Source organism: Anser brachyrhynchus, assembly GCF_964034855.1.
Source record: "Anser brachyrhynchus genome assembly, chromosome: 16".
Lineage (NCBI taxonomy): Eukaryota > Metazoa > Chordata > Aves > Anseriformes > Anatidae > Anser > Anser brachyrhynchus.
In genome coordinates, this window is record NC_137734.1 from 15,807,362 (window position 1) to 15,830,826 (window position 23,465).

Below are 23,465 nucleotides of genomic sequence, written 5' to 3' on the forward strand. Positions count from 1 at the left end.
GCCGGCTCGGCCCGGGGCTGCCGGACGGACCCGGGGAGCTCCGCCGCAGCTCGGCCCGCCGAGCACGGCCGAGCCGCGCGGGGCTCGGGCTCCGGAGCCGCCCCGCCGCTGAGCGGGATCCCGGCGGCCGCGGGCCGCCCCCGCTCCCGCCCCGCCGCCCCGGGGCCGGGACCCCCGGGCCCCGCCCCGCCCCCCGCGCGGCCCCGCCTCCCATTGGCCGGCGGGCGGGGGCGGGCGGGCCGCTTTGTGACGTCACGATCAGCTGTCGGGAGGTCCCGATTTGTGCGGGGCAGCGGCGGGCGCGGCGCAGAACCGCGCGGTGCGCGCCCCCGCCCTGCCTCTGGCCCCGCCAGCCTCCCGACCGCGATACCGGCAAGGTGAGTGCGGGATGCGGCGGCTCTGCGGGGGGCGGGCAGGGGGGCGGCTCGCCGCCGGGCCGCCGGTGCCCGGGGGCGGCGGGGCAGGGCTCGGCTCGGCTCGGCTCGGTCCGACCGGCACCGGGACCCTTCCCCCGGCGGGGCGCCGGGCGGGCTGCGGGAGGAGGGCTGTGGTTCCGCTGGGCACGGACCCGCTCGGGAACCGGGGCGCGGCGGCGGCCGCGGGGAGCCTTTGTTCGCCCGCGGCGGGGCCGTGCCGGGCCGGGTCAGGTCAGCGCGGCGGGGCCGGGCCGGGCTGGGCCGCGCGCCCCCCCCCTTCCCCCCCCCCCCCCGCCCGTTGTTTGTTTCTGCACCGCCGCGCTCGGAGCCGGGCCGCCCGCGGCCCCCATTGGCTGCGGCGCGCTGGAAGGCCGCGGTGACGTCACCTCATTTGCATATGACATTGGACGTCACGAGCCCCCCCCCTCCGCGCTGTCCTGCCGCGACCCCGGCCCCGGCCCCGGCCCCGGGCGGGGCGGGGGGGCGCGGAGCGGGGCTGCGCTGCCCGGGGCCGTGCGGCCGCTCCGCTCCCGTGGCCCCGGCCCCGGCCCCGTGCGGGGCTCCCCGAGCGACCCGGAGCCGTGGCAGCGGCTCCCGCGGGCCCGTGGCGCAGCGCCCTTGGCGGAGGCGGTTGGGTCAGGAGGGCGGCCTGGGGAAGGGAAGGGAAGGGAAGGGGGGGCCGGTCCCGAGGCCGCCTGCCCCCGGCCGTCCCGCTCCCGGAGAGCTGCCCGCTGCCACTGCAGCGCGCCTTGCTCACGTCCCGGGGGCCGTTGGGGATAAAGGGGCGTCGGGGCTTTCGCGGTGGTCGCCGAGCTCAGAAGCCCGCACAGAGGTGCGGGGCCCCGGGCGCGCAGCAGCAGTGCCCGGTGCTGGCAGCGGGCACCAGCGAGTGCTGAGCTGGGCAGGTGCCAGGTGTGGGCACGGACTTGGCCAGCGCCTTGCCGTGACACCGAGCCACTGCAGGAACAGGCGCTGGGCGCCAGTGTAGGACAGCGCTGCACCTTTGTTCCCACCAGGCTTGGGCTATGCAGTGCCAAGAACTTTTTTTTTTTTCCCCTCTAGAATAAATATTTCCTCTCCTCTTTTAATTCCCCAAAAAGAACACTGATATTTCTGTTCTACCTCACTGTCACCGTTAGGAATCTGTTGCATCAACCCGCGCTTGTCTGGCTGGATGCAAAAGGAAAAAGTGCAGGGGAAGCTTTTCTGTCAAGAATAAACCAATATCACCTGCTCAGAGCAAGACTGGAAAAACCTGGGGTGTGAACTCTTGTCTCAGAGCTTCTTAGGGCGAATTGCTCAGCAGGGCTTGCCTGGCCCCATGTGGCCCCAGGCAGGCTCAGGACAGATGCCAAGGTGAGCCCAGGGTGCCAAAGTCCACCCTTCCCGTCAGCACTGGGCCTCCTGCGATGTACCAAGGGTGTGATGCTGGGACTGCTTGCCTCCCAGCGTGTGCCCCCAGCGATGTTTTACACAGTGCATCTCAGAGAGGAAACATCTGGGTTCCTTGCATTTCCTAGGACTGCTCACAGCAAATCTAAAAATTCCTGCTGGCTCGGCTGCTGGCAGGCTTTCCAGGGCTCTGTGTGCGATGGCATTAGATGGCAGCAGATGAGGTTTGTCCTTGGGGCAGTGACCTTCCCTGCAGCAGCAGCACAGGGACCCCGCGCGGCTGGCACCGGAGTGGATGTCTTGGCACTTGCAGGGATTGCCTCAGCATGGGTGTTTTGTTGTCTCTGGAGTCTTGCTTGGTTTGGATGCTGAAATGACTTGGTTGGTGTGATCCAAGCCAAAAGGGTTGTCTCCAATTAGTAAGGAAAGTTTCATGTCAGAGTTTTCTTTCTCAAGGCTTTTCTTGTTGCTCTCTGCCTTCTTTTCCCCCCTCCCTTTGCTGTTGCTCTGTTCGAGGCAGCAGAGGAGACCCTGCTGTGAATCAGCCTCTGGCAGGATAGAGACTCATAAATGCGGCTGCTGCTAAAGCAAACGGGCAAACAGGAGCTGTGCCGTGGGTGTGACACAGGGACAGCCCTGCAGAGCCATCCTGGGCAAGCCTGTGGCAGGTCGGGTCCCTGCCCTGCCTTGGAGGGATGGGGGGCAGAGCGGGGATGCCTCACCACCCCCTCCTGGGGCGCTAAGCGGGGGCATCCCCGCTCCCTTCTCTCTGTGTCTCAGTGCTGGGTTTAGGGTTTTGGTACATGCTGCGCGGAGAGAGCAGCCTGGGAAGTGCTTGACTAGTTTAGGTAAAGTGAACTGAAAATAACATTTCCCACGTGTGCTGGAGGCACACACCTGATTCATACCTCCGCCACGATGACTGCTCAGAGCATTCTTAGCCCTGCTGAGGAAGGACAGTTTCTGCCGTTTGTCATCAGCATCCCTCCTGCTGTGGGGTGTTTGTGGGAAGTTTCAAGGAGCCCAGTGTTGTTTCCAGGCGGAGCAGCTGCTGGTGTTGCAGCCTGGAGCTGCCAGTCCTTGTGAGGCTGAGGCTGCCGCGGGCTCCTCGCGCACCTCAGGGCTGCGCTGCCATTCCTCCCGCCTATTCTTAGCTCCTGGGGTTATTCGTAGGGACGGTGACTCAGGAAGCTAATTATTGTGTAGAGGTTTGGGGGGGGGGGATGGGAACAACTAAATGCAGTATAATTTCCATACTCCTACTTTAATGTGTATTATTTAATACCCTCCAGCAAGTTCTAAAAGGCTGTAGCTGTTGGGCTTTCTGGGAGGGCTGGGCTGCTTGGGAAACTCCTCTGTCCCCAAGTGCATGTCCCTTGCAGGCATTCCCCACTTGCTGGCAGTAGCCTGGGATGGGGTTGGTGCACCAAGCTGGAAGCCTGGGATGGGGGCAGCTGTCCCCGTGGCAGAGGATGAGGGATGTCACCACAGCACGGGTTGCTGGGGCAGGGGAGCCCAGTGGCGAGGGCAGTGTCCCTCGGTGCTTGGCCTGGTGATGTCTGTGGGGTGCCCTGGGGTGGTGCGGGACCCTCCTGCTGTCATGGTGCAGCTGGTCACGGCCAGCCCCGGAGCCTTTCACCACATCAGGACCCAGGAGAGCTGCCCCTCTGTGACAAGGACACGGAGCTGAGGGCTTCGGTGGATTGCAAGGAGGGTCTGGAGGGGACCAAGGACTCCGTGCTGGTCATGCTGGCTGGGAGCTGCTCCCTTTTACAGCGGAGGGGAGGTGAACAGCCTGATCCTGCCTCTTTAACACAGTGTACAAGCAGACAGTATAACCTGAGTGTGAGGATTAAAGATCCCCGGGGCGGAGAACCTGCTTCCTGCTCAGGGTGGACTCTGAGAAGTGTCGTGCTGCCCCTTGTTGAGCTGTTGGATATGGCCGTGTTCCTGCTGCGGTGCGGGCAAGGCAAGCTTGCTTCACACCCAGGGCTGATCCTGCCCACAGAGCCCAGCCCTGGCCGTTGCTGAAGGATGCTCCTCTTGCGGAGGCCCCGAGGCTGGGGGTTGCCCCCCCCAAGCCCACTGCGGAGGCCCTGGCTGCTCTCAGCAATGAGTTTGCCCAAGCGTGGGAAGGCCCCCCCCCGGCAGCAGGGGGTTCTCGTGGGGCAGCTGGGGCAGCTGGTGGTGTGCGTACGCTGCCTGGGGCAGGACCCTTGAAGTGATCCATCTTTTGCCCCTGGGGGAGCTTTCCCTCTTTCCTGCTGCTCTGGCAGCTGCTTGTGAGCCCCCTCCCCTCCCTTCTGCCCGGTGCAGTGTGGGCCCGGGTCGGTGCCGTGGGCCCGGGTCGGTGCCAGGGCAGGATGGCCCCTGCCTTGTTGTGGGGGTGGGATCTGCCGATGGAAGTGTTGTCTCAGGGTTTTTAGAAAAAGAAGCCAAATTTGGGGTGGGGTGTCAATTGAAACTAATAGTATCCACTGTGCCTTTAGGAAAGGGAACTTACCTATGAGTTAGGGTAAGCATCTGCGGAGCCCAGATGCTTCGGCCCCTGGCTCTCCTGGTGGCAGCCGTGGTGCTTTGGGCCCGGTCTCCTGAAGAGGCCTGGAGGGACGGAAGGAGGAGCACGTTTCCTGAAGTCTTTGCTGTTGTCCAGCGAAGGCAGCTGTCAGGTTTAAACAATACAAATAAAAGCCAAGACTTTCTGCTCTCTGTTATGACTGTAATTTATCCTGAGCTCAAAGCTCAGCTTTGAGCCTGCTGGAGAGGAGTTCCTTGTCCGGGGCCTCTCCCAGCCACCGGCATCCCCCTGCCGCAGCCTCTGGTCCCCAGGTTCCCTGCCGAGCTGTGGTGTGTGTGCCTGGGGAAAAGACGCAGGCAGACCCCTCAAGCCAGGAGTGCTTCCAGCAGACCTCAAGGCGGGCGGGGGACAGCGCCCCTGCCTCCCCCAGGAGCCATGGTCCTGGGAGCCAGCCTGGTCCCACAGAGGGGAGAGCGTGGCCATGGCCAGCAAAGGGGAGAGCCCAGCAAGCGTATCAAGCCCTTGTTTATGGTTTCTGGGTTTTTTTCCTAATTTTTATTGGTAGGATTTAATGCTCCAGGGAAAGGGGCTGCCCCAATAGCTTTGTGGGGAGTGCGTGAGTGGATGATGCTTGAAGTGCTGTGGCTTTGCTGCGGTCAGGGTTTTGGGGATGAGAGCTGCCGTGGCTGTGCCTGCAGCCAGAGCAGATGCCTGGGATGTGCCTCAGTGCCCCAAACCCCTCTGCTCAGTACTGTGGGGGGAACACTTCTAGAACAAGTAGTGGGGAATCCTTGATGACTTTATGGCAAGGGATGGCTTGAGCATGCTGTGAGCAAGGCATCCTGCCTGGACCTGGCTTGCTCAGCCACTGCCACTTCTCGGGTGCTGGTGAAGGGGTGAATCACGGTAGTAGAGATGCAGGATGAGCCCCAGAGTCTAGGGGGATCCCATCATCCTCAAGGTTCCTTTTTTTTTTTTTTTTTTTTTGCCTTGTGGAGCAGGCATTAGATCTCCTGTGCATCTGCGAGCAAGAAGCCAAAATACATGGCAATCCCAGAACAAGTAAATACAAGCGTGCCAGAGCTCTGGAGCAGGAGCAAGCACCTGGACTCACTGCACATACCTGCCGTGAGCCTGCCTGGTGCTGCAGGGGCTGGGTTGCACCGGCTGCGCGGTGGTACCGAGCCCCCCTCACTCCCCCCAGAGCTGCCCAGGGACTGCACTGGGTCCCTACTCTCGCTGACCAGCTTGTAGCAAACATGGGGACCCCTGTTTAGCTCTGAAGCCAGATGCACTGAGGATGTCCTGTCCCCAGACCGGCAGCTCTGCAGATCCCATGGATTCACCACCTTCCTCACAGAGCTGCCAGCTGGGCTTTGCCCTCGGTGTGCCGAGCAGGACCTTGTGCAGTTAGCCTGGTCAGGGGCTCTGCCTTTCCCCACATCCCACCCTCGCTGGCATTTTAATGCCCTTTTATGTCTCTGGACCAAATGCAATTTCTCTGCACGATTAATACTCTGTGCCTTGTGTCTGCCATCTGTGCGTGGCTTTCCAAAAGCTTTGCAGACATTGATGAAATGGGAGTCCTGACCTCCCCCAAGCTGCAGGGAATTTTTCCCCAGTGGTAAAACTGGCACAGTAATGTAGCCTGGTTGGAGAAGAGCCTTGCCCACGACACATACCCAAGGTCCTAGGTCTGCCTCTCAGAGGGACAGCTGTGGGTGCATGCGGCACATGTGGTGAGCGAGCAGTGGCTGTGCTGGAAATGCCCCATCGCCCCTGTCGGGAAGGGGACAGGCACAAGACAGCTGTCCCTGTCCCCCTTGCACTTAGCTGGGTTTCTGCCCCACGGTGCTGGGCTGTGATCTTGGAGAACCTCGCTGGTACAGAAACATGGTCTGGTCTTGGGGCATTGCTGAAAAGTCCCAGTGATGCCACATGTGACAGTGTCACCTGCCAGAGCTGGAACTGCGTGTGGCTGCTTTACAAGAGCACCTCTGCAAGTGCGCACAGAGGAAATAACAGTGACAGCTTTCAGAATTACACCAATGTAAAAGAGGTATCAGCACAGAGTTCTCGAGCCCGACTCCAATCAGCACACATTACTAATAGAAAGAAAAATCAAATGAAAGGCTCCCCTGCTGCTTCCCAGCTTCCAGCTGCAGTTTTGGTCTGTGGCCCATCCTGAACAGCTTCTTGGAGAGCAGCTTGGGGCAGGCAGGGGTGCTGGCACGGCTGGCTGGCAGTGCTGGTGCCTCTGTCCTCTTGTGAGGTGTTCATTTAGCATCCTGCTAAGAGTGGATTTTAGGGCCCAACCCCTCTTGCACTGCAGCAATCGCCCTGGCTCATGCCAGGTCTTCAGACACAGCATCATCCTCACCCTGTTCCTTGCCTGTCCCACGGAGATTCGTGCCACAGCCTGCGTGCGGTGATGGGGGAACCGGTGCTGGCCAGGTCCAGATTTACAGAGAGGGCAGCAGGTCCCAGCCTGACTGCAGGACAGTGCTTGGTGCTGGCCGGGGAGGGGACGCAGTGGTGGTGCGTGCCATGGGGGGCTGGGGCAGGCCAGGGGCTGTGGGCACCCGTCCTGGCACGGTCACGTGTGGCACAGTGCTCTGGGACATGGCAGGGATTGGGGCTGGAACAGCCTTCCTGCTGTCCCCTCCAGCACCACACATCCTACATGTCCAGTCTGAATGCGTTTCTCCTTGTTTTCTTTGGTAGGCCTTTGCACTGAAGCTAAGAGAAGAACCTCATAACTGCACTGCACGCCCTTTAACTCAGCTGAGACTTCGTTAGCAGCAAAGCACCCCTGCCCCAAGGAAGGACCTCCAACGCTGTCAAACTCCGTGCCCCTTTGTCTCTCCCTGCATTGAGGCAGGCGCTCAGCAGTAGCTTTATTCCTGTCCTGCCCCATCTGACCGCTTCCCACCATGTTCCAGCGTCTCACCAGTCTCTTCTTCAGCGACAGCACCACGCCAGAGGGCCTGGAGGAGCCCAAGCCCTTTGTCTCCGAGGAGGAGGAGGAGGATGGATGGCTTATAATCGATCTTGGAGGTGAGAAAAGCAAGGTTTCACCCTGGTTTCACATAGCTGCTGAAGGGTCTTGTCTTTCCAGCACTGGACAAGCCCTGACAGGCAATAGCAGACCTTGCCTGGGAGCCTTCCTTTTGCTCTCTCAGGGGAGGTTTCTGCCTTGCCACCAGCAGTGGTGGCACTCTGGGCTGGCGGGTGGTGCTGCCCCCCGGCTGCTGAGCCCCCAGCACTAGAACAGGATCCTCACACAGCCCCGGGTCAGGAGGTGCCCCTGGGTTTTGGTGCAGTCCCACCTGCTGGAGGCTCACTGGACAGAGCACTGTGGCCTTGGCTGAGCCACAGGCGGGCAGGGGTGATGGGCATGTCCCCTCCACCGCGGCTGGTGCCGTGCCCGGTGCCATCAGCCACGTGGCTCAGTCGGGTGCCCGTCCCCTTGCAGCCATCTCCAGCTCCGTGCCACACTGGGGTCATCTGAGGCCACCCAGGAGAGCCAATCTCCACTCCAAAAGTTTTTGCAAGGGTTTCTCTTCCCAAAGCATTCCCAGCGCCCTTGCCAGGAGCACTCAGGCGAGGTCCACAGTTGTAATGTACCCGTGGAGCCCCTCGCCTGCTGGGGCTCCCCGCTCCCAGGGACGGCTGGGACCATCCCAGGCCCTTTGACAGCAGCCAGGCAGGTCACATTCCTTGTGCCACGAGGGCTTCTCAAGCTCCATTAAGATCTCTGCGTTGCTATTGTGGGGCCTATGACTCAACCAATTGCAATGATCATTTTGTGACCTTTTGCTTGCAAATTGCACAGCGAACTTACACAAACAAGCCTGTCTGCACTGCAGCCTTTGGGTTGCTGCTCCTTGGTGGCTTCCAGCTGCTTTTACAGCCTCTGGTGAGTCACAGAGCCCCAGCCCAGGAGACACTGGTGGTCCTGCAGGGGCTGGGGCTCGTCTCCCTCCCAGGGACGCCCCTGCCACATGCGCTGAGCAGAGCTGATGGGTGTCATTCATTAGGGATCTGTGCCCCGTGCAGTGAGCTAGAAAGGGGACCGGAGCTCAAACATGCCTGGGGCAGGGGACAGGGACACCCTGGTGCCAGCCTGGGAGCCCTGTGGAGAGCTGGTGGAGGCAGGAGGGTGGTGTGGGCAGCTGTGGAGGAGTCCCAGTCCTCTGGGCTCCCTGGTGGCTGTCCTGGGGGTCATAGCAGTGATGCGGGAAGAGATGGGTTGCAAGGAGCTCCCTGCAGCACAGGGCATGCTGTTGCCACACATCAGGGCCAGCTGGCCTCAGTCCTATTGCCAGCAATGGCCACAGTGTGCCCAGAGCATCATGCCAGGAGGAACCACAAGTTTTCTCCAGCAGAGAAATGCTGGGCTGTGCATTGAATCCCTGGGTGAGAGCCCACAGCTGGCTCAGTGGGGATCCAGGGCTGACTTTGTTACTAAAGGCTCCCGTATTTCTAGTTGTCTTTTTTTTTTTTTTTTTAATCAAGCAGCCAGGCCCTTGGTGCAGACCCAGCTTTTGGAAGGATGTCTGCATGGACCTGGCACCCCACTGCTAATCCCCACAGGCACCATGGCTGCCTAAGCATTCCCCAGCCAGCAAGGGATCGATTTATTTCAGCCCTTTTTCGGAGCCCTGAGTTATGCAAAGCACTTCAAAACCTCAGCCTCTTGGCTCCAGCCCTGATCCTCCACGTTACGGTGGTGGCAGGCGAGCGCGTCGCAGCCTGGCGCTCCCCCTGCAGCCTCCAGATCCTTGCACCCCTGGCAGGTCTTTGACCCGTGCATTGCAGAATGCGCCCGCCCCCCTGGGAGCGATCTGGGTACATTTCTCAGGGCTTAGAGTTCAGGCTGCAAGTCCCCCAGCAACGTGGGAACCCTGTAACAGTACTTGTGACATTAGAAGCCACCTTTGGGGTGGATGGGGACAGATAAGCACACATGGCTCCATGTTGTGGGAGCACACCTGACCCCGGGGGGAGAAGTGTTCAAGCCAGGCTGTCTGTCTGTCTGCAGGCTGACAAATAATCTGCAGCCTGGCATGTCAGCAGCTATTCATAGCCTTGTATCCACTGACCTGAAGAAAGATGCTCTCCTGTCTGCAAGGCTAATTGTGGCCGGCCCTAAGCCCTAGGCTGGAGGAGCTGGGACATGTTAGGTGGTAAACGCCTGCCCCATACTTCGTGCTTCATATTTTTTCTAGCCTGTTTGGGCACTGCAAGCTCACATTCACCTCTGATTTCTCCTGCACCCTCACCCAGCAGCAGAGTCAGACATGTCCATACAGACCTGCACTGAGCCCATGCTGAAGAGAATGGTTCCTCTGACCCCGGGTTGAGCCTGAAGTGGGTCTGGGTTTCGTGGTGAGCGCAGCACCCTGCTGGGCACAGCTGTGGCTCCCGGCATGGGAAAAGCCCTGGCCCGTGTGGCCGGAGGCCAGAGCACGTGGGGGCAGCTCGTGCTCAGCCGGCTGAAAATTGGCCCTGGTGGACTGAAGTCAAAGCCAAAGTGAAAGCTTTCGGTGAAGAGTTTATTCCCCGAGAGAAAGGTCTTTTCCAGGAAAAAGGTGCGCGCCGTGTGTGTGTGCACGTGTGTCTGCTTGGTTCCACACGTGCACAGTGCCGTGTGTGCGCGTGTGAAGGCACACAGTGCAGCGCAGCTGTGTGAGCACCGCAGTTCAGGTGACGTAAGAAAGCTTGCAGACAAAAGCAGTGTGTCTTTCTGGCCAAATTTCTTTCTCCACTTCAAGAAGGAAAAAAATTTCCACCGTAAACCCCAATGGTTGGTAAATCCACCCAGACCGAAACCGTCAACTTGTGCGCTGGGTCAGCGCGAGGGGCATGGCTGCCCTGCTGAGACTCCCCTGGACCCGCGGCAGCGGCGGCGATGCCATGGGGTGCCTCTCGCACTAACGATGCCCCTTTCTCTCCCCCCCCCCCCCCCCCCACTGTACATGGTGTGTGTGTGTCCCCGCTGCGCCCCGCATGGCTCCGCACCCCGCTCGCTCCCCAGGCGGTGCCGCCCGCCCCGGCGCACAGCGGCGGGCCGGGGCCTGCGGGTGCTCGGTGAGGCCCTGCCTGGTGCCGCCACCTGCCCCGGCCCACGCCCGCAGCCCCGTGCCTGCCCTGCCCGGCCCCTGCTTGATGGACGAGAGTTGGTTTGTCACCCCTCCCCCATGTTTTACTGCAGAGGAGCCCGGCCCCGATGGCGTGGGCAGCAGCCCCATGGAGGACCTGCTCATCGAGCACCCCAGCATGTCTGTCTATGTCACCAGCACCCTCGAGCTGGACGTGGAGGAGCCGCAGGACTCCACTGCTGGGTGAGTGTGGGGCCAAGGACTAGGGCGGCCGCGCATGCCCCGCAGCATTTCACCCGTGCTGCCCAGGGGACCCAGGTGTGGTGGTTTTAAAGTGAAGGAGGGTGGATTGAGGTTGGTTATTAGGAAGAAACTTTTCTCGCTGAGGCACTGGTGCGGGTTGCCCAGAGAAGCTGTGGATGCCCCATTGCTGGAGTTATTCAAGGTCAGGTTGTATGGGGCTTTGAGCAACCTGATCTGGTGAAAGATGTCCCTGCCCACAGCAGGGCTTGGTCTGGGTGATCTCTGAAGGTCACTTCCAACCCAAACCATCCTGTGATTCTGTGACGTCAGTCTCCCCATGTCCCACCTGGCAGGGTGTCCCAGCCAGCACTGTGCAAGGACAGCAGCCTCTGTGCCCCAAAATACTTTGGAAAAGTGACCTTGATGTGCACTGGGTCCACATTAAGGCAGCTGTGGGTGTGGGACCAGCCACGTGAAGCCCTTTCTGTGTGGTTACTGCTGGCACGGACAGCAGTGGCCTCTTTCTCGTCCTCTCCTGGCACATGGCTGTCCACTGAGGATGCTGCGTGTTACCCCACCACCAGTCTGGGGGAGTCTCCTGGACTGGGTTTAAACACGGAGGCTTGCATGTATATGGCACAAGCAAAGTAGCCCCACCAGAAGAGGGTGGCCCCCGGGCACTGGTGCCCCTGAGTCCCTGGTTTCCCCACACAGGGGGGTGCTGCAGACCCCTGCCCCCAGCTCTCCTTCCTGGCTGTCTGCTGGCCTGGGCTGTGAGACCTTTCTCCCTGCCCCACAGTCCAGTGTAACAGGGGTGTTAAACAGAGATGCCCTGGCCTGCCACCTAACAGATGCAAGCAAAATCTGACCCCACTGCCATCTCTTTTCCCAGCCACCCCCCTCCTCCTCCCCCCCGCCCCTTCCTGGGGCCTCAGCCTTTCTGCAGCGTGAGGAGCTCTGCCTTCTCCCCACAGCACCCAGGAAAGCCCTGACCCACCGGTGAGTCCCGGTACCACCATGCCGTGGGTCGCTGCTACCCCCACACCGGCCTTCCAGCACCTCCCCTGTGAGCCCCCTGATGGGGCAGGAAGGCGTCCCCTGGCATTGCAGCCTGCTTATTTACCCAGCCTCACAAGGCAGAATTTGGGGTGATCCTTTGTTTGACCAGGGCACATGATCCCTCCTGGACCTTTCCCTTTGCAAAGTTGTCCTGAGGGTCTCAGTGCCATCTCGAGAGCTTAAGAGAAACCTTAGTGCTGGAGGGTGAAGAAAGGGGCCAAAGAGAGCTAGGAACAGGCAAGGGAACAAATCTGGTTAGGAGCGGGATGGACACGAGGGGGCTGTGGGCTGTGCTTGGCTCCTGCCCACCGGGTTTGAGGGTGCTGGTGGCAATACAGCCACCATGGGGCTGCAGGCAGATCTTGCAGGAGGGTGGGTGAGGGTGGGCTGCTGGTGCGTGGGTGCGATGGCCACGTGGCGGGGGGGGACCAGGCACCACTGGCCGCTGACGGTCCCATCTCTCCGCAGGGAGGTGCCGGAGCCCCGGCTGGAGCGGCACATGCCGCACCACACCACGTCCCTGTCGGTGAAGGCTGCCATCCTGGAGAAGGTCAGCCAGGCACGGCGGGTGCAGCGGGCCAAGCAGCTGGCAGAAAAGCCATGGCTCAGCCAGAAGGCGCTGCAGCGGCAGGACCGGGCCCGACAGCGCCCGGCCCGCCGGGCCCGACAGTATGTGGGGAGCTTCCTCCACCAGCCCTGCCAGCGCCACTGCAACTACTGACCTCGCCAGCGGCCGCCCCGCCGCCACGGCACCTCCCGGCGGGGCTCAGCCTCCCTTCGACACCAGCCCCAGTGCCGCCACTCCGCCTCCCCGCACCCCTCACGTCTCCAGGCCCACGCTGGCATTGCCTCACGCAGCACGGGCCAGGAGAGCGGTGCCGTCCTCTGCCCCATGCCCATCCGTCCACCAGCGTCTGCGCGGGGCAGTGGTGCCCCCTGTGAAATCGCCCCGTTCCAAAATTCATGGAGAAGCCTGTTCTTTTGTGTCCTGAAGAGCCTGTGACATCAGTGCCTTTCTTTATGACATCATACTCCTCCACGTAAACAGACTGTGATGTCACAAGCGGATACCAAGTGGAAGTGCAAAGAGGAACAAAGCAACGAGGTTTGGTATTTTTAGGAAAATATCATCAATGACACTAAATAATGCTTCCTCCCCCACACCTCCGCCCCTCCTGGTGTCTCAGACCAGAGCAGAGATGGGACCCTGCTGTCGCCGCACGCTGGTGACATTGCTGCTAGGGCCCGATCTTGTCCCTTCTCAGCGTGGCCCCCACGGCACCGCACTGCCCTGCTCCAGCCCCAGGCCTGGCAGTGCCTGTGATGCTCTCAGCAGGTGGCCTTGGTGGCTCCAGCACAGGTAAAACCAGCAAACCCCACCCCAGCCGAAATTTCTTAATTGTACTTTTACCACAATAATACAAAAACCCCACTGCCGTTCCCAAAAGAAAGCCAGGCAGGTCTCGGTGTTTTGTGTTTTTAAAGACAACATTACAAGAAATCTCAGGAAACAAAGCACTGACCCAGGAGCTGTTTGAGCATCACTGTGGAGAGCATGGTCTGCAGGGAAGTGGCGTCAGCGTGGGGATGTTGTTGGGGTCACCACAACCTTCAGCAAGTGTTGGTCCCACCAAGCTGCTGGCCACGAGCAAGCCTCAAGGTTGTGTGCTCCTCCTGGAGCCACTCACCTGCGCTGGCTGTACCCACATAACACGTTTAGACGTACATACGGATGTGTACATGTCTGTATGTTTATATGCACTTGGATGAGGCACTGTTTGAGCCAAGGAACATCGCCTGCCCTGCATCACTCCCTGGAGGAGAGCAGAGAAGGGGACTTGCGCAGCCACCCTGAGGTGGTGGAAGCACGTTGGAGCTAGTGGTGAGAGGATGTGAAATGAGAGCAGCGAGGTCAGGTGTGAGCAAGAGGCCAGGGGAAGAGACTGAACTGAGGGCGAGGATGGAAACAGAGCGGCTGTGACATGCGAGCTCATGCGGAGCTGGTACCATGGCCCTGGCTGTGGTGGGAGCAAGACCAGGGCTGGCACTGCCACTGGACTGCAGTCACACAGGGAACTCCCCATCTGGCCCCACCAACAATCGCATATTTCACACGACGGACCAAATTCAGTCGTGGGCAATGCTGATTTTTAATGCTGCTGCACCCAGGCTGCTCCAGGGAGCAAGCACCCCACTGGGGAGTCTGCCCTTCAGCTTTGTTAACACCCATAACATCAGTGTCTGAACTGGTTTTAAGTCACTGTGGTAGGTCCAAGCTTGGACTGTTGATTTTTTATTTTTTATTTTTTTCTAATGAGAGGAAAAAAACACCCACAAGCCCTTCTGTAACTACCAGCCTCCTGGATCTGTGACTGAGAAACCTGGACCTCACGGGAAGTGGCTGATACTGTTTGCCTGCAGAGTGTATCTTTAGCTCTGATGACACAGCGTTCCCAAAAGCACAGAAAGAATGAAAATTTATTTCAAATATCTATTTTAAGCCACACGTCAGAGCCTCTCAGTTTCAATTCTTCCAGGCCAGTTTCTTGTTCAAGTCCTGCTGGGACGGTGCAGAGGCCTGCAACGCTCATCACATGCGCACGGCGACAGCTGCCATGCTGCCGATAAAAGGCGCGGGCAGCGACAGCGGCCGACAAGCCCTGTGCCAGGCACAACGCCGGCCATATCCTGCACCTGCAGCCAGTACCTGCTCCAGGACTGGCGCCTGCACCACAGTCCCATTTCTAACAGAAACCCCCATTTCAAATTCTGCTTTCTAATTTCAATAAAAGGCACAGTAAAAGCTTCCCAGGCAGAAAACGGGCTGTTCTGTTCCACTGCTTTTTCAGCCTTTCTGATAAATCCGGAGGTAGCAGAGCTTATCTTCACAGCCGAGATGAACGAGCTGGGGAGTCCGGTGCTCCCTCGGGCCTTCCTCATCCCCCTGCCTCTCGCTGGGCACCGTTGCAGCAGAGCCGTGAGGCTGCGCTGAGCGCACCATCGCCTGGCAGACCGGATGCGCGATTTCATTTCTCCGCCAGAGACTGATGACTCCTTGACTCCAGGGGAAAGTTTACATCCTTTGGCTTCCTTGGCTTCACGTTAAATGCCTTCTTATTTCTAAAGTGATCCCTGAGACAAACTGGGAGCATTGCAAACAAACGCTGCCACAAGTGCTGCTGAAGGCAAAAGGGGATGTTCTGCGCACTCGGGTGCCTCTGCCCGGAAGGTTCAGAGTGGCAAAGGAGGGCTGGGGCTGAATCCTGGAGCCGCACCCCTCGTCTCACTCTTTCCCACGGCTCTGCATTGTGTCCTCTGTGGCCACCAGGCTGTTCCCTGCCCAGGCAATGCCTTCAGAGGAAGAATTTTCTCTCTAGCCCAAATGTACATCAAGAAGTGGACAACCGTAGCAATTTCTGCCTCCCAGCTCATATTCACCTGCTGCAAGTTCTGCACATCTGAGATGCTGCTGCAGAGAGCTCCTGAAACCAGGTCTGGCTGCGACACCTTTGCCCCTTCCTCAGCTGAGAGGTGCAAATGTGCTGGGGCCACCACCCCGGGGTGGTGAATCCCCCCCAGGTGCTCGCAAGCATTGCTCCAGTAAGAGAGCCCCGTGCTGACACCATCCTTGGCCTCCTGCTCGTGCAGCCCCTGGCAAAGCCCCTGCTGGCTCAGCAGTGCCGGCTGTGCCCTGCTAGTGCCCATCATCTGTTTCAAATAGCTAATGCTGTTACTACGTCCTATTTTGGGGAAGCGACTGCAAAATATTTTGGTTTCCTTTCATCTTTCTGTGCCAGTCTGAGACATCTTTCATCATGCTACTCCCAGCCAACACTGGAGAAAAAAAAAAAAAAAAAAAGCAGAACTATTATCACACTTGATATCAAGAGTATCTTTATAAAGGGTTAATAAATTATTAATAATGTTTTAATGGAGGTTAATCCAGATTTGTAGCATCCCACAGGTCAATGGAGTGCGTTTACTGTGGTGAATAGGCTCCTGTGGTCCCCCCTCTGTTGTTTGCACATGTATTAATATTTGCTAATCATGTATTAACCCCATACAAAGTGAGTACTGATGTACCTATCACACATTGTGACCGACACCTCTCATGCTGTGGCAGAGACATGTTTGAACTGTGCTTTGCAGAAGACCTGCAATGCTCCTGATCTGTACAGTGGTGATCACTACAGCTGGCCTGATACCAAATCTCCTGCCCTAGTATTGTAAGATCAAGGAAAACCCTTTACACTGAGGTTATGAGTCTCCTCAAATCTTAAAAAAAAGAAAGGTGCTTAAAAAAAATAACTTTTTTTTGCTTGTGCACATGTGTACATGTGTAAATATTTTAAAACACAGTGTGGATGTTTGTTTGGTAGGTTGTTTTGGGGCTTGGGGTTTTTAGTTTTTTTTGCATCCAGTATTTTCAATTTGTGACTAGCTGTGCAATGCTCCCAATGGGAAGTTAAAGCAAACATGCTGAGGGCTAGCAGGGAGGCGTTGGGCTGCTTATGCGGCGAGGACGAACTCTTGGTTTCTTTTTGTTTGTTACTTGTGTAGGAGGAAACTACAGCGTGGACTCAGGGACAAACAAATTGGCTGGGGTCTTTAAAAGTGTGCTTTTTCTGGACTCATCTGTTCAGATGTGGGGTTTGTTTCTGCCTGTGAGGCCGTTGGTTACTCATCTGCGTGGTCCCGACAGAGCATGTTGAAGCTGTGAGGATGCGTGCCGTGGTCCCGGTGGAGGGGGGATTCGGCCAGCTGCCACCCGCTGAAGACTGAGCGGCCCAGGCGGAGGAGCTGCAGTTGCTTCCTCGTGGTGCAAGCATCCCTGAGCATCATCCCCAATTCCCTTGTGTATGTCCCCACAATTCAAATTGTACTGCTAGGATGTAGCTAGTCCCTCCTTAGGCGTTTTGGCTGTAAGCAACCAGGTGTGACTTTAAGCAGTGTGTAAGAGCCCCCAGGGATTTGGAAGTCAAGCAGCACTGTGCTTTCTGAATCGGTCCCAGCTCGCCTGGCTCCCACTGGTCACTGGGATGAGGCAGCTGGAGTGGGTGAGGCAGCGGGGCAGTCAGAGGAATGCTGGTGCAGGGCACGGGCAGGACTGCATTTCTTGTTTCACCCTGGAAGCAAGTGGCAAGGCTGCCACAAATGCCAGAAGAGCAGGGGCAGTCCCCTGGAGAAGTGCCACCGCTTGATATGAAAGTCGGGTTGCAGCGGGATGCACCCGAACCCGTGTGTTCCGCCCCCCGGCAGCGCTGGGGCAGCCCAGCTTCCCGACCCGGCCCTGGCAGCCCAGCAGCTCTGGCATCACACAAGCAGGGTGCCTCACCGGCAGCTTGCGGCAGCTGTGACAAAGTCCCGCTACTGAGTTTTGGCTCTCGCCAGCACTGGAAGGCTGTGAGGTGGCGGGGCAGAAGGCCCCGGTCACCTGGCACGCTGAAGCGTGCGCCCACAAATACGCTTTTCAAAAAACTGTTGCGAAAGCTCGGACTGGGAAGAAAACAATTCTTTCCATGAGAGCCAGCTTTTCTTTTCTGTAATGGAAAAATGTTAAACACAGAGCTCATCCCAAAGATCACCACCATGGGAATATTCACTTTACCTCTAGGCACATTTCTAATGAATACATAATTTTTACCTTTACATCTCACCGATATCACCTCCATTCAGCCCCACTCGGCAGGAAGAGCCACAGATGTCCTGTCATCAGAGCAAAAAAAAAAAAAATGAAGAAAAAAATACTCCGATGAGATTTCACACTCCAATCACACAGCTTTGCAATTGCTCCCATGGAGGCTAAACATCAATTCCAGTGCCCTGCATAAAGTGGAAATTAGGTTTTGAAAAATTATTGAATTATTGAATTATTGAAAAACAAGTCCCAAAGATTAAACTATTTAATAGCTACAAAGTGAATACAGTAAGAAGTGGCAGGAGACCCCAGTGGAGGTGGCTGAAGAATGTGGTGCTCAGCCTTCCACCTGCTGCTGCCCCCCAGGCAGCTCGGGGACGACGGCAGCACCTGGGCCTCCCCCAGACACCTGGATTTACAGCAAGAGGCCAGCACCCTTGTGTGGCCGGGGCCGCTGTGCCCCTCTCATCACTAGCCTGGCAAATACAACCCTGCCACTGTTTCCATGGACAGCACAGATGTACCTTAATTTTAGCACTCAGAAGCAGCTACTGGCAGTGGGAAGGGGATGCCCCCTCCTAGACCTCATCCCCTGGAGCCCCCCCAGGCCTCCTCTTCCCTCTCCGCTGCCCCCAGAGACCTGCACCCAGAGCCATCTGGGACACCCAAGGGCCTTAGCTGGGGCTGATCGACCCAGAGCTTGTCTTCTGGGGAAAGCTTTCCTCCTCCACCCGCTCCTCTCAGATCTGTGCAGTACTGTTCAGAATCATGAATAATTCCCTGGTGTCTTCAAGGGCTCAGTCCTCGTCCCCTCAACGTGACCGCGGAGGCTGTGACGGGTCGCCTGACTGGCGCAGTGGAAGTGCTCCCAGCCGCCCAGCGCCCCGGCCCTGGTGGTCGGACTCTGCTTGTGCGCGGCATCTTCTGTGGCCTGGAGCTTCGTGCCATTTGGCCACGCACCAGCAAACAGCTTTTCCGCTTCTGAGAAGAGATCTGTGCCATTAACGACAGCTACTCCTCTTTCTTTAAAATATGAAGATGAAAAAGGCGAGCAGCTCCATTTATTAACAAAGTTGTCCCTTGATGATAGTCCTTTCATTCTTTCTCGCAGGGAGGCAATGTGCGGGGTACCCACTCCACTCTTTCATGTTAACACCCACAGGGCTGCACTAGGGGTGCTGCTCTCCCAGCCCTGTGCCCAGAGTGACCAAAATGCTCTTTTAGGGGGGATTTGCCATGCACCCCCTTCCAGCCACAGCACGTGAACTTGGAGCATAGAAACCCCAATGTGACGCTTCGGCTCCATGGCAGCTAACGGCAGAACTCCTGCTGCCCCCCTCCCCCACCTTTGTAATTCATCACCTCTGGGGGGGGCAAGAAGATTTTACTCCTTGCAAACGGAGACGGAAATCAGCACAGCAAATTCCAGGCCCAGTGTTTCTCTGCTCTTTCACGTTCACCCACTTGTCCTTGTCAGGGAAGCTGGAAGCAGCTATGCCCACCTTGCTACAGCTCATCTTCAGCTCTGTTTCATCACAGTTATGCTTTGGGAAATCTAGGGATGGGAGAACAGCACAAGGCGTAATGGTAAAATAGTAATAGTCTTTTATCTTGTATCATAAATGTATCCGTATGGAGCAGTTAAGTATTGCAATATTTTATTTATCTGTATCAACCCTACAACTAAGTATTCTGCTTGTAAAGCTCATCTACACACATTGTACATCTCCATGCTGTATGACTGTATATGTGCCTTTCACCCTTTTTCATGGTATGCCATCTTTTTTTTTTAAACAACTGCAGAACTTGAATAAATTTGTGAACTATAGTTAAAAGTCCTATGCAAGAGATGACCGGGAATTACATTTTCAATATTTCTGCATTTCTATATTGTTTTAAAAGTAGATGCTGGGATTTTCAGAGAAGCCTAACAGAATTAATGCCCTAAAAAGCCCACCATTTCAGCTGCTAAATCTCTTAGGCAGTTTTGAAAAGCTCAGCCCCCAGCCCAGTTCCTCACCGGTTTGTGCACGGAGGCTGAGCAGCAGTGGCTGAACAGCCACCAGCACTTCGCCAGGACAGGCGGCATGCTCAACATGCAGCTTTTCCTTCCAAAGGCTCGTCTGAAGTGAAAGCGCTATTTGGGCTAAAAGGTCACCTTAAGCCTTCCCTCAAATGCACTGGAGTACGTCTGCTGGCTCTGCTTCCTGCCCAGCCCCGTGGCTGGCAGGGCCCGTGCCGGCCTGGTCGGGGTACGCGCTTTGTAGGGAAGCCAGGTGCCCACGCGCTCCAGCAGACAAACACACGGCTGTGTCCTGCCCAAGGGTGGTCGGGCTCTGTTGAATGCCTTACAACAGTGGGACAACTTTGACAATGTGATTTTGAGAAGGGAAAAAAAAGCCCCACATTTTCTACATCACTTATGCTGTAGAACTGAAAACTAGTTCAAAATTCAAAGCTAACAAAATGCGTCCTTTTTTGTGTGTTACGTGTTAAATTGATGTAAGCAAGGTTACTAGAGAAAGGGTGTTTACTTCTTGTAGGACATTGTTTAAACATTTGCCATGTGTCAACAGACTGAAGGACATGACTGCCTGGAATATGTTGCGTAGTATGCCTGTGTGTGTGTAACCTGGTTTTGGTTGTTAGATTGTAATGCTGTCTTTTGACTGAAAAAAAAAATCTAATATAAAGAAAAAAACACAAGAAATAAAAAAATATATATTTAAAGTTTATTTTATGTGTATTGCTCTGAAGCGTGAAAGAAAACTTGTTTGCAAACTGTTTGCAAGATGCAGAAAGTTTTTGCTTTCAAAATAAGCTTCTATAAGTCAATACCATAACTATTGGAGACATGTCAATAGAATAAAACCCCCTTGGAGATAAGGATGCACAAGGGAGAGGATGGTACAGGCTGAGTCATTTGAGAACATTTTTTTCCTCATTAACAAATCCTAAAACTTGGTAGATGAGTGCAAGGGCTAAAGCAGGTGGTAGCTGCCTGGAAAAAAGCAAGTCCTGCATCAGCTGGTCCTGCAAGACCACTTCTTTGAACTAACATTTGCCAGCGTTGGTGCCCAACCATCCCTACAGCATCAGCTGTTCCTTCAAACAAAAATACACAACAGCCTCGTGTGCTTGTACCACCCTCCCAAAAACTGAGAGGCAGAGACATGTCTCTAAGACAAGTAAAGGCTTGGAGTGTTTGACAGATGAGAGGCTGAGAGCTTGCTCAGCCTGGAGAAGGCTATGGAGGGGTCTCATCAACGTATAAATACGCGACGGGAGGAGTAGTGGAGATAGAACCAGACTCTTCTCAGCCCAGTGACAAGATGGGAAGCACAAATGGAAATTAAAAAATAAAATTCACTTAAACATGAAAAAAAAGCTTTTTTTACCTTGCAGGTGGTTGACCACAGGAGCAGGTTGCCCAGAGGCTGTGGTCTCCATCCATCATCCGATGGGTGAGCAATTGGCTGACAGGCAGAGCTCAAAGGGTTGTGGTAAATGGGGCCACATCTGGCTGGCGGATGGTCACCAGTGGGGTCCCTCAAGGCTCCATTTTAGGGCCAGTCCTCTTCAATGTCTTTATAAATGATTTGCATGTAGGACTAGAAGGTGTTTTGAGCAAATTTGCCAACAACACCGAACTTGGAGGAGTTGTAGACTCAGCTGAGGGTGGAAAGGCCTTGCAGAGAGATCTGGACAGATTGGAGAGCTGGGCGATCACCAACCGCATGAAGTTTAACGAAAGCAAGTGCCAGGTCCTGCACCTGGGACGGGGCAACCCTGGCTGTACGTACAGACTGGGTGACGAGACGCTGGAGAGCAGCCCCGCAGAGAGGGATCTGGGGGCTGTGGTTGACAGCAAGTTGAATATGAGCCAGCAGTGTGCCCTGGCAGCCAGGAGGGCCAACCGTATCCTGGGGTGCATCAAGCACGGCATTGCTAGCCGGTCAAGGGAAGTGATTGTCCCGCTCTGCTCTGCGCTGGTGTGGCCTCACCTCGAGTACTGTGCGCAGTGCTGGGCACCGCAGTACAAAAAGGGCGTGAAACTGTTGGAGAGTGTCCAGAGGAGGGCGATGAAGATGGTGAAGGGCCCAGAGGGGAAGACGTATGAGGAGCGGCTGAGGTCACTTGGCCTGTTCAGCCTGGAGAAGAGGAGGCTGAGGGGAGACCTCATCATTGTCTACAGCTTCCTCACGAGGGGGAGTGGAGGGGCAGGCGCCGATCTCTTCTCTTTAGTGACCAGCTATAGCACCCGCGGGAATGGTGTCAAGCTGAGGCAGGGGAGGTTCAGGCTGGACATCAGGAAGAGGTTCTTCACCGAGAGGGTGGTCGCCCACTGGAACAGGCTCCCCAGGGAAGGAGTCACTGCACCAAGCCTGTTGGAGTTTAAGAAGCATTTGGACTGTGCACTTGGTCATATGGTCTGAATTGTTGGGCAGACCTGTGTGGTGCCAGGGGTTGGACTTGATGATCCTTATGGGTCCCTTCCAGCTCGGGATATTCTATGATTCTATGATCCATGTGTGGACACAGTTGTGAGCAACCTGCAGTGGCTGTGGCGTGATGGGGCTGTGCTCACCCAACCCGGCATCTCGGCAGGGTGCCGGACCCCAGCAGAGCGAGGCTGAGGGATGCTCTGGGGGCTGCGGACTGGCAGCCACCCGCAGCTCCCACCCCCTTTGCCGGGAGAAGCACTGCAAGGAATTGTTCGGTTAGGTAGCCAGGATGGAACACGGGTAAAAGAGAGCTTTGATAAACCTCCTTGTGGGAAAATCAAAGTTAGCAGCAGGAGACAAGGCAGAGCAGTTCTGGCTGCAGAGACATCAGGAGGTCTTCAGTCCAGCCTCCTGCTCACAGCAGGTTAGGCACCAAATTCAGTCCCTCTTGTACAGGGCTTCAATTCTTGAAAATCCCCAGAGACCCCACCGGCTCTCTAGGCCCCAGTCCAGCACCCAGCTGTCCCCAGGGGAACGTCTGGCTACACCCACAGCTTCTCTCTTTCCATTTATGCTAGCAGTCTCCCCTCCTTCCCCCATGCACCTCTCTAAGAGCCTGGCTTCATCTGCTCCAGTACCTGTAGGGCTGAGCAGACCCATCTCCCTCATCTCCCTCAATCTCCTCTTTGGCCCAGTGTTCCCAGTCCTTGGCCATCTTGGCCCGCTACTCAGCCCCCTCCAGGTTATCAATAGTATTCTTGCATGTGGGGGTGGAAATAGGGTGGTAATACCCCACATCTGGTCTAACAAGTGCCAAGGAAAGGGGCAGTGGCTACACTTCCATTAAGAGCATCAGCTTAAGTCTCCTTGCTGCCCAGGGACAGGGCTCCTCCTGCAGAGCTGCTCCCCAGCCAGCCACTGACAAGTTGTCCAGGAAAGGGACACCAATAAAAAACTGAAGCATGCCCTGACCAGGCACCAGCAAAAGGGGTCCCTGGTTCCCTCCCAGCTGCAGGATCTTACATCCACCCTTTCCAAAGGCTCCTGCCAGCCCCTTGCTTTGGCCTGCCCATGTCTCTGTAGATCGTGACCCTGCCCTCAGCTTCCCCCAGCATGCTGCTTTCTGTAATCCTGAGCACATCCCTCTCTTCCTGAGCATACTGATAAAAAAAAATAATAAAAAAAAGGATATTAAAAGAAGCCTTTCCACCTTGCAGGCAGACCAGACTACAGTGCTGCACTAAGCACAAGTGCAGCTAAGCTTGAACGCAGGATCTCACATTCTGCACGTGTAGCACAAATGCCAAGAGCTTTGGGCTCTGCGTGCCCTTTCCCAGCCTAAAGAACATGGACCTCGGGTTGTGAACACAACCCTTCAGTTTTGCGGACTTTGTCCAGCTCCTCATCCCCCCTGCCCCGACCTGACGGGCAATAGCAGCACCGAGGCCAGGCACAGGCAGACCCCAGGCTGCCACACACTTAACCCTCACCCCTGACATTTCAGGCAGACTCAGGGGTAGGACATGGGACAGCAACACCACAGCATGGCCTTTCCACCTCCAGCAAAGTCACCAGGATTTCTGACAGGCTTGCAGCAATTCTGCCACGTCCTTAGCACAAGCTCACCTGTAGAATAAAACCAACTATGTG

General features: G+C 56.7%; 1 protein-coding gene across 2 annotated transcripts; it reads left to right on the forward strand.

Moving 5' to 3' along the window:
• The first annotated feature begins 231 nt into the window (after window positions 1-231).
• On the forward strand, window positions 232-20,100 carry TP53INP2 (tumor protein p53 inducible nuclear protein 2). Of its 2 annotated transcripts, none has more exons than XM_080558835.1 (4): window positions 232-377; window positions 7,051-7,383; window positions 10,367-10,673; window positions 12,201-20,100. In XM_080558835.1, exons 2-4 carry the CDS (start codon window positions 7,260-7,262, stop codon window positions 12,451-12,453), a joined length of 684 nt encoding a protein of 227 aa, XP_080414961.1. In that variant the 5' UTR covers window positions 232-377; window positions 7,051-7,259; the 3' UTR covers window positions 12,454-20,100. The 2 variants fall into 2 exon arrangements, with proteins under 2 accessions (XP_080414961.1, XP_080414962.1); XM_080558836.1 differs by having other exon boundaries at window positions 10,544-10,673.
• Window positions 20,101-23,465: the final 3,365 nt, after the last annotated feature.

Coding starts and splice junctions, on each gene's coding strand:
- TP53INP2 (XM_080558835.1), top strand. CDS start 7,260: ATGTTCCAGCGTCTCACCAGTCTCTTCTTCAGCGACAGCACCACGCCA. Junction 7,384..10,366: donor GCTTATAATCGATCTTGGAG/GTGAGAAAAGCA, acceptor CTCGCTCCCCAG/GCGGTGCCGCCCGCCCCGGC. Junction 10,674..12,200: donor CCGCAGGACTCCACTGCTGG/GTGAGTGTGGGG, acceptor ATCTCTCCGCAG/GGAGGTGCCGGAGCCCCGGC.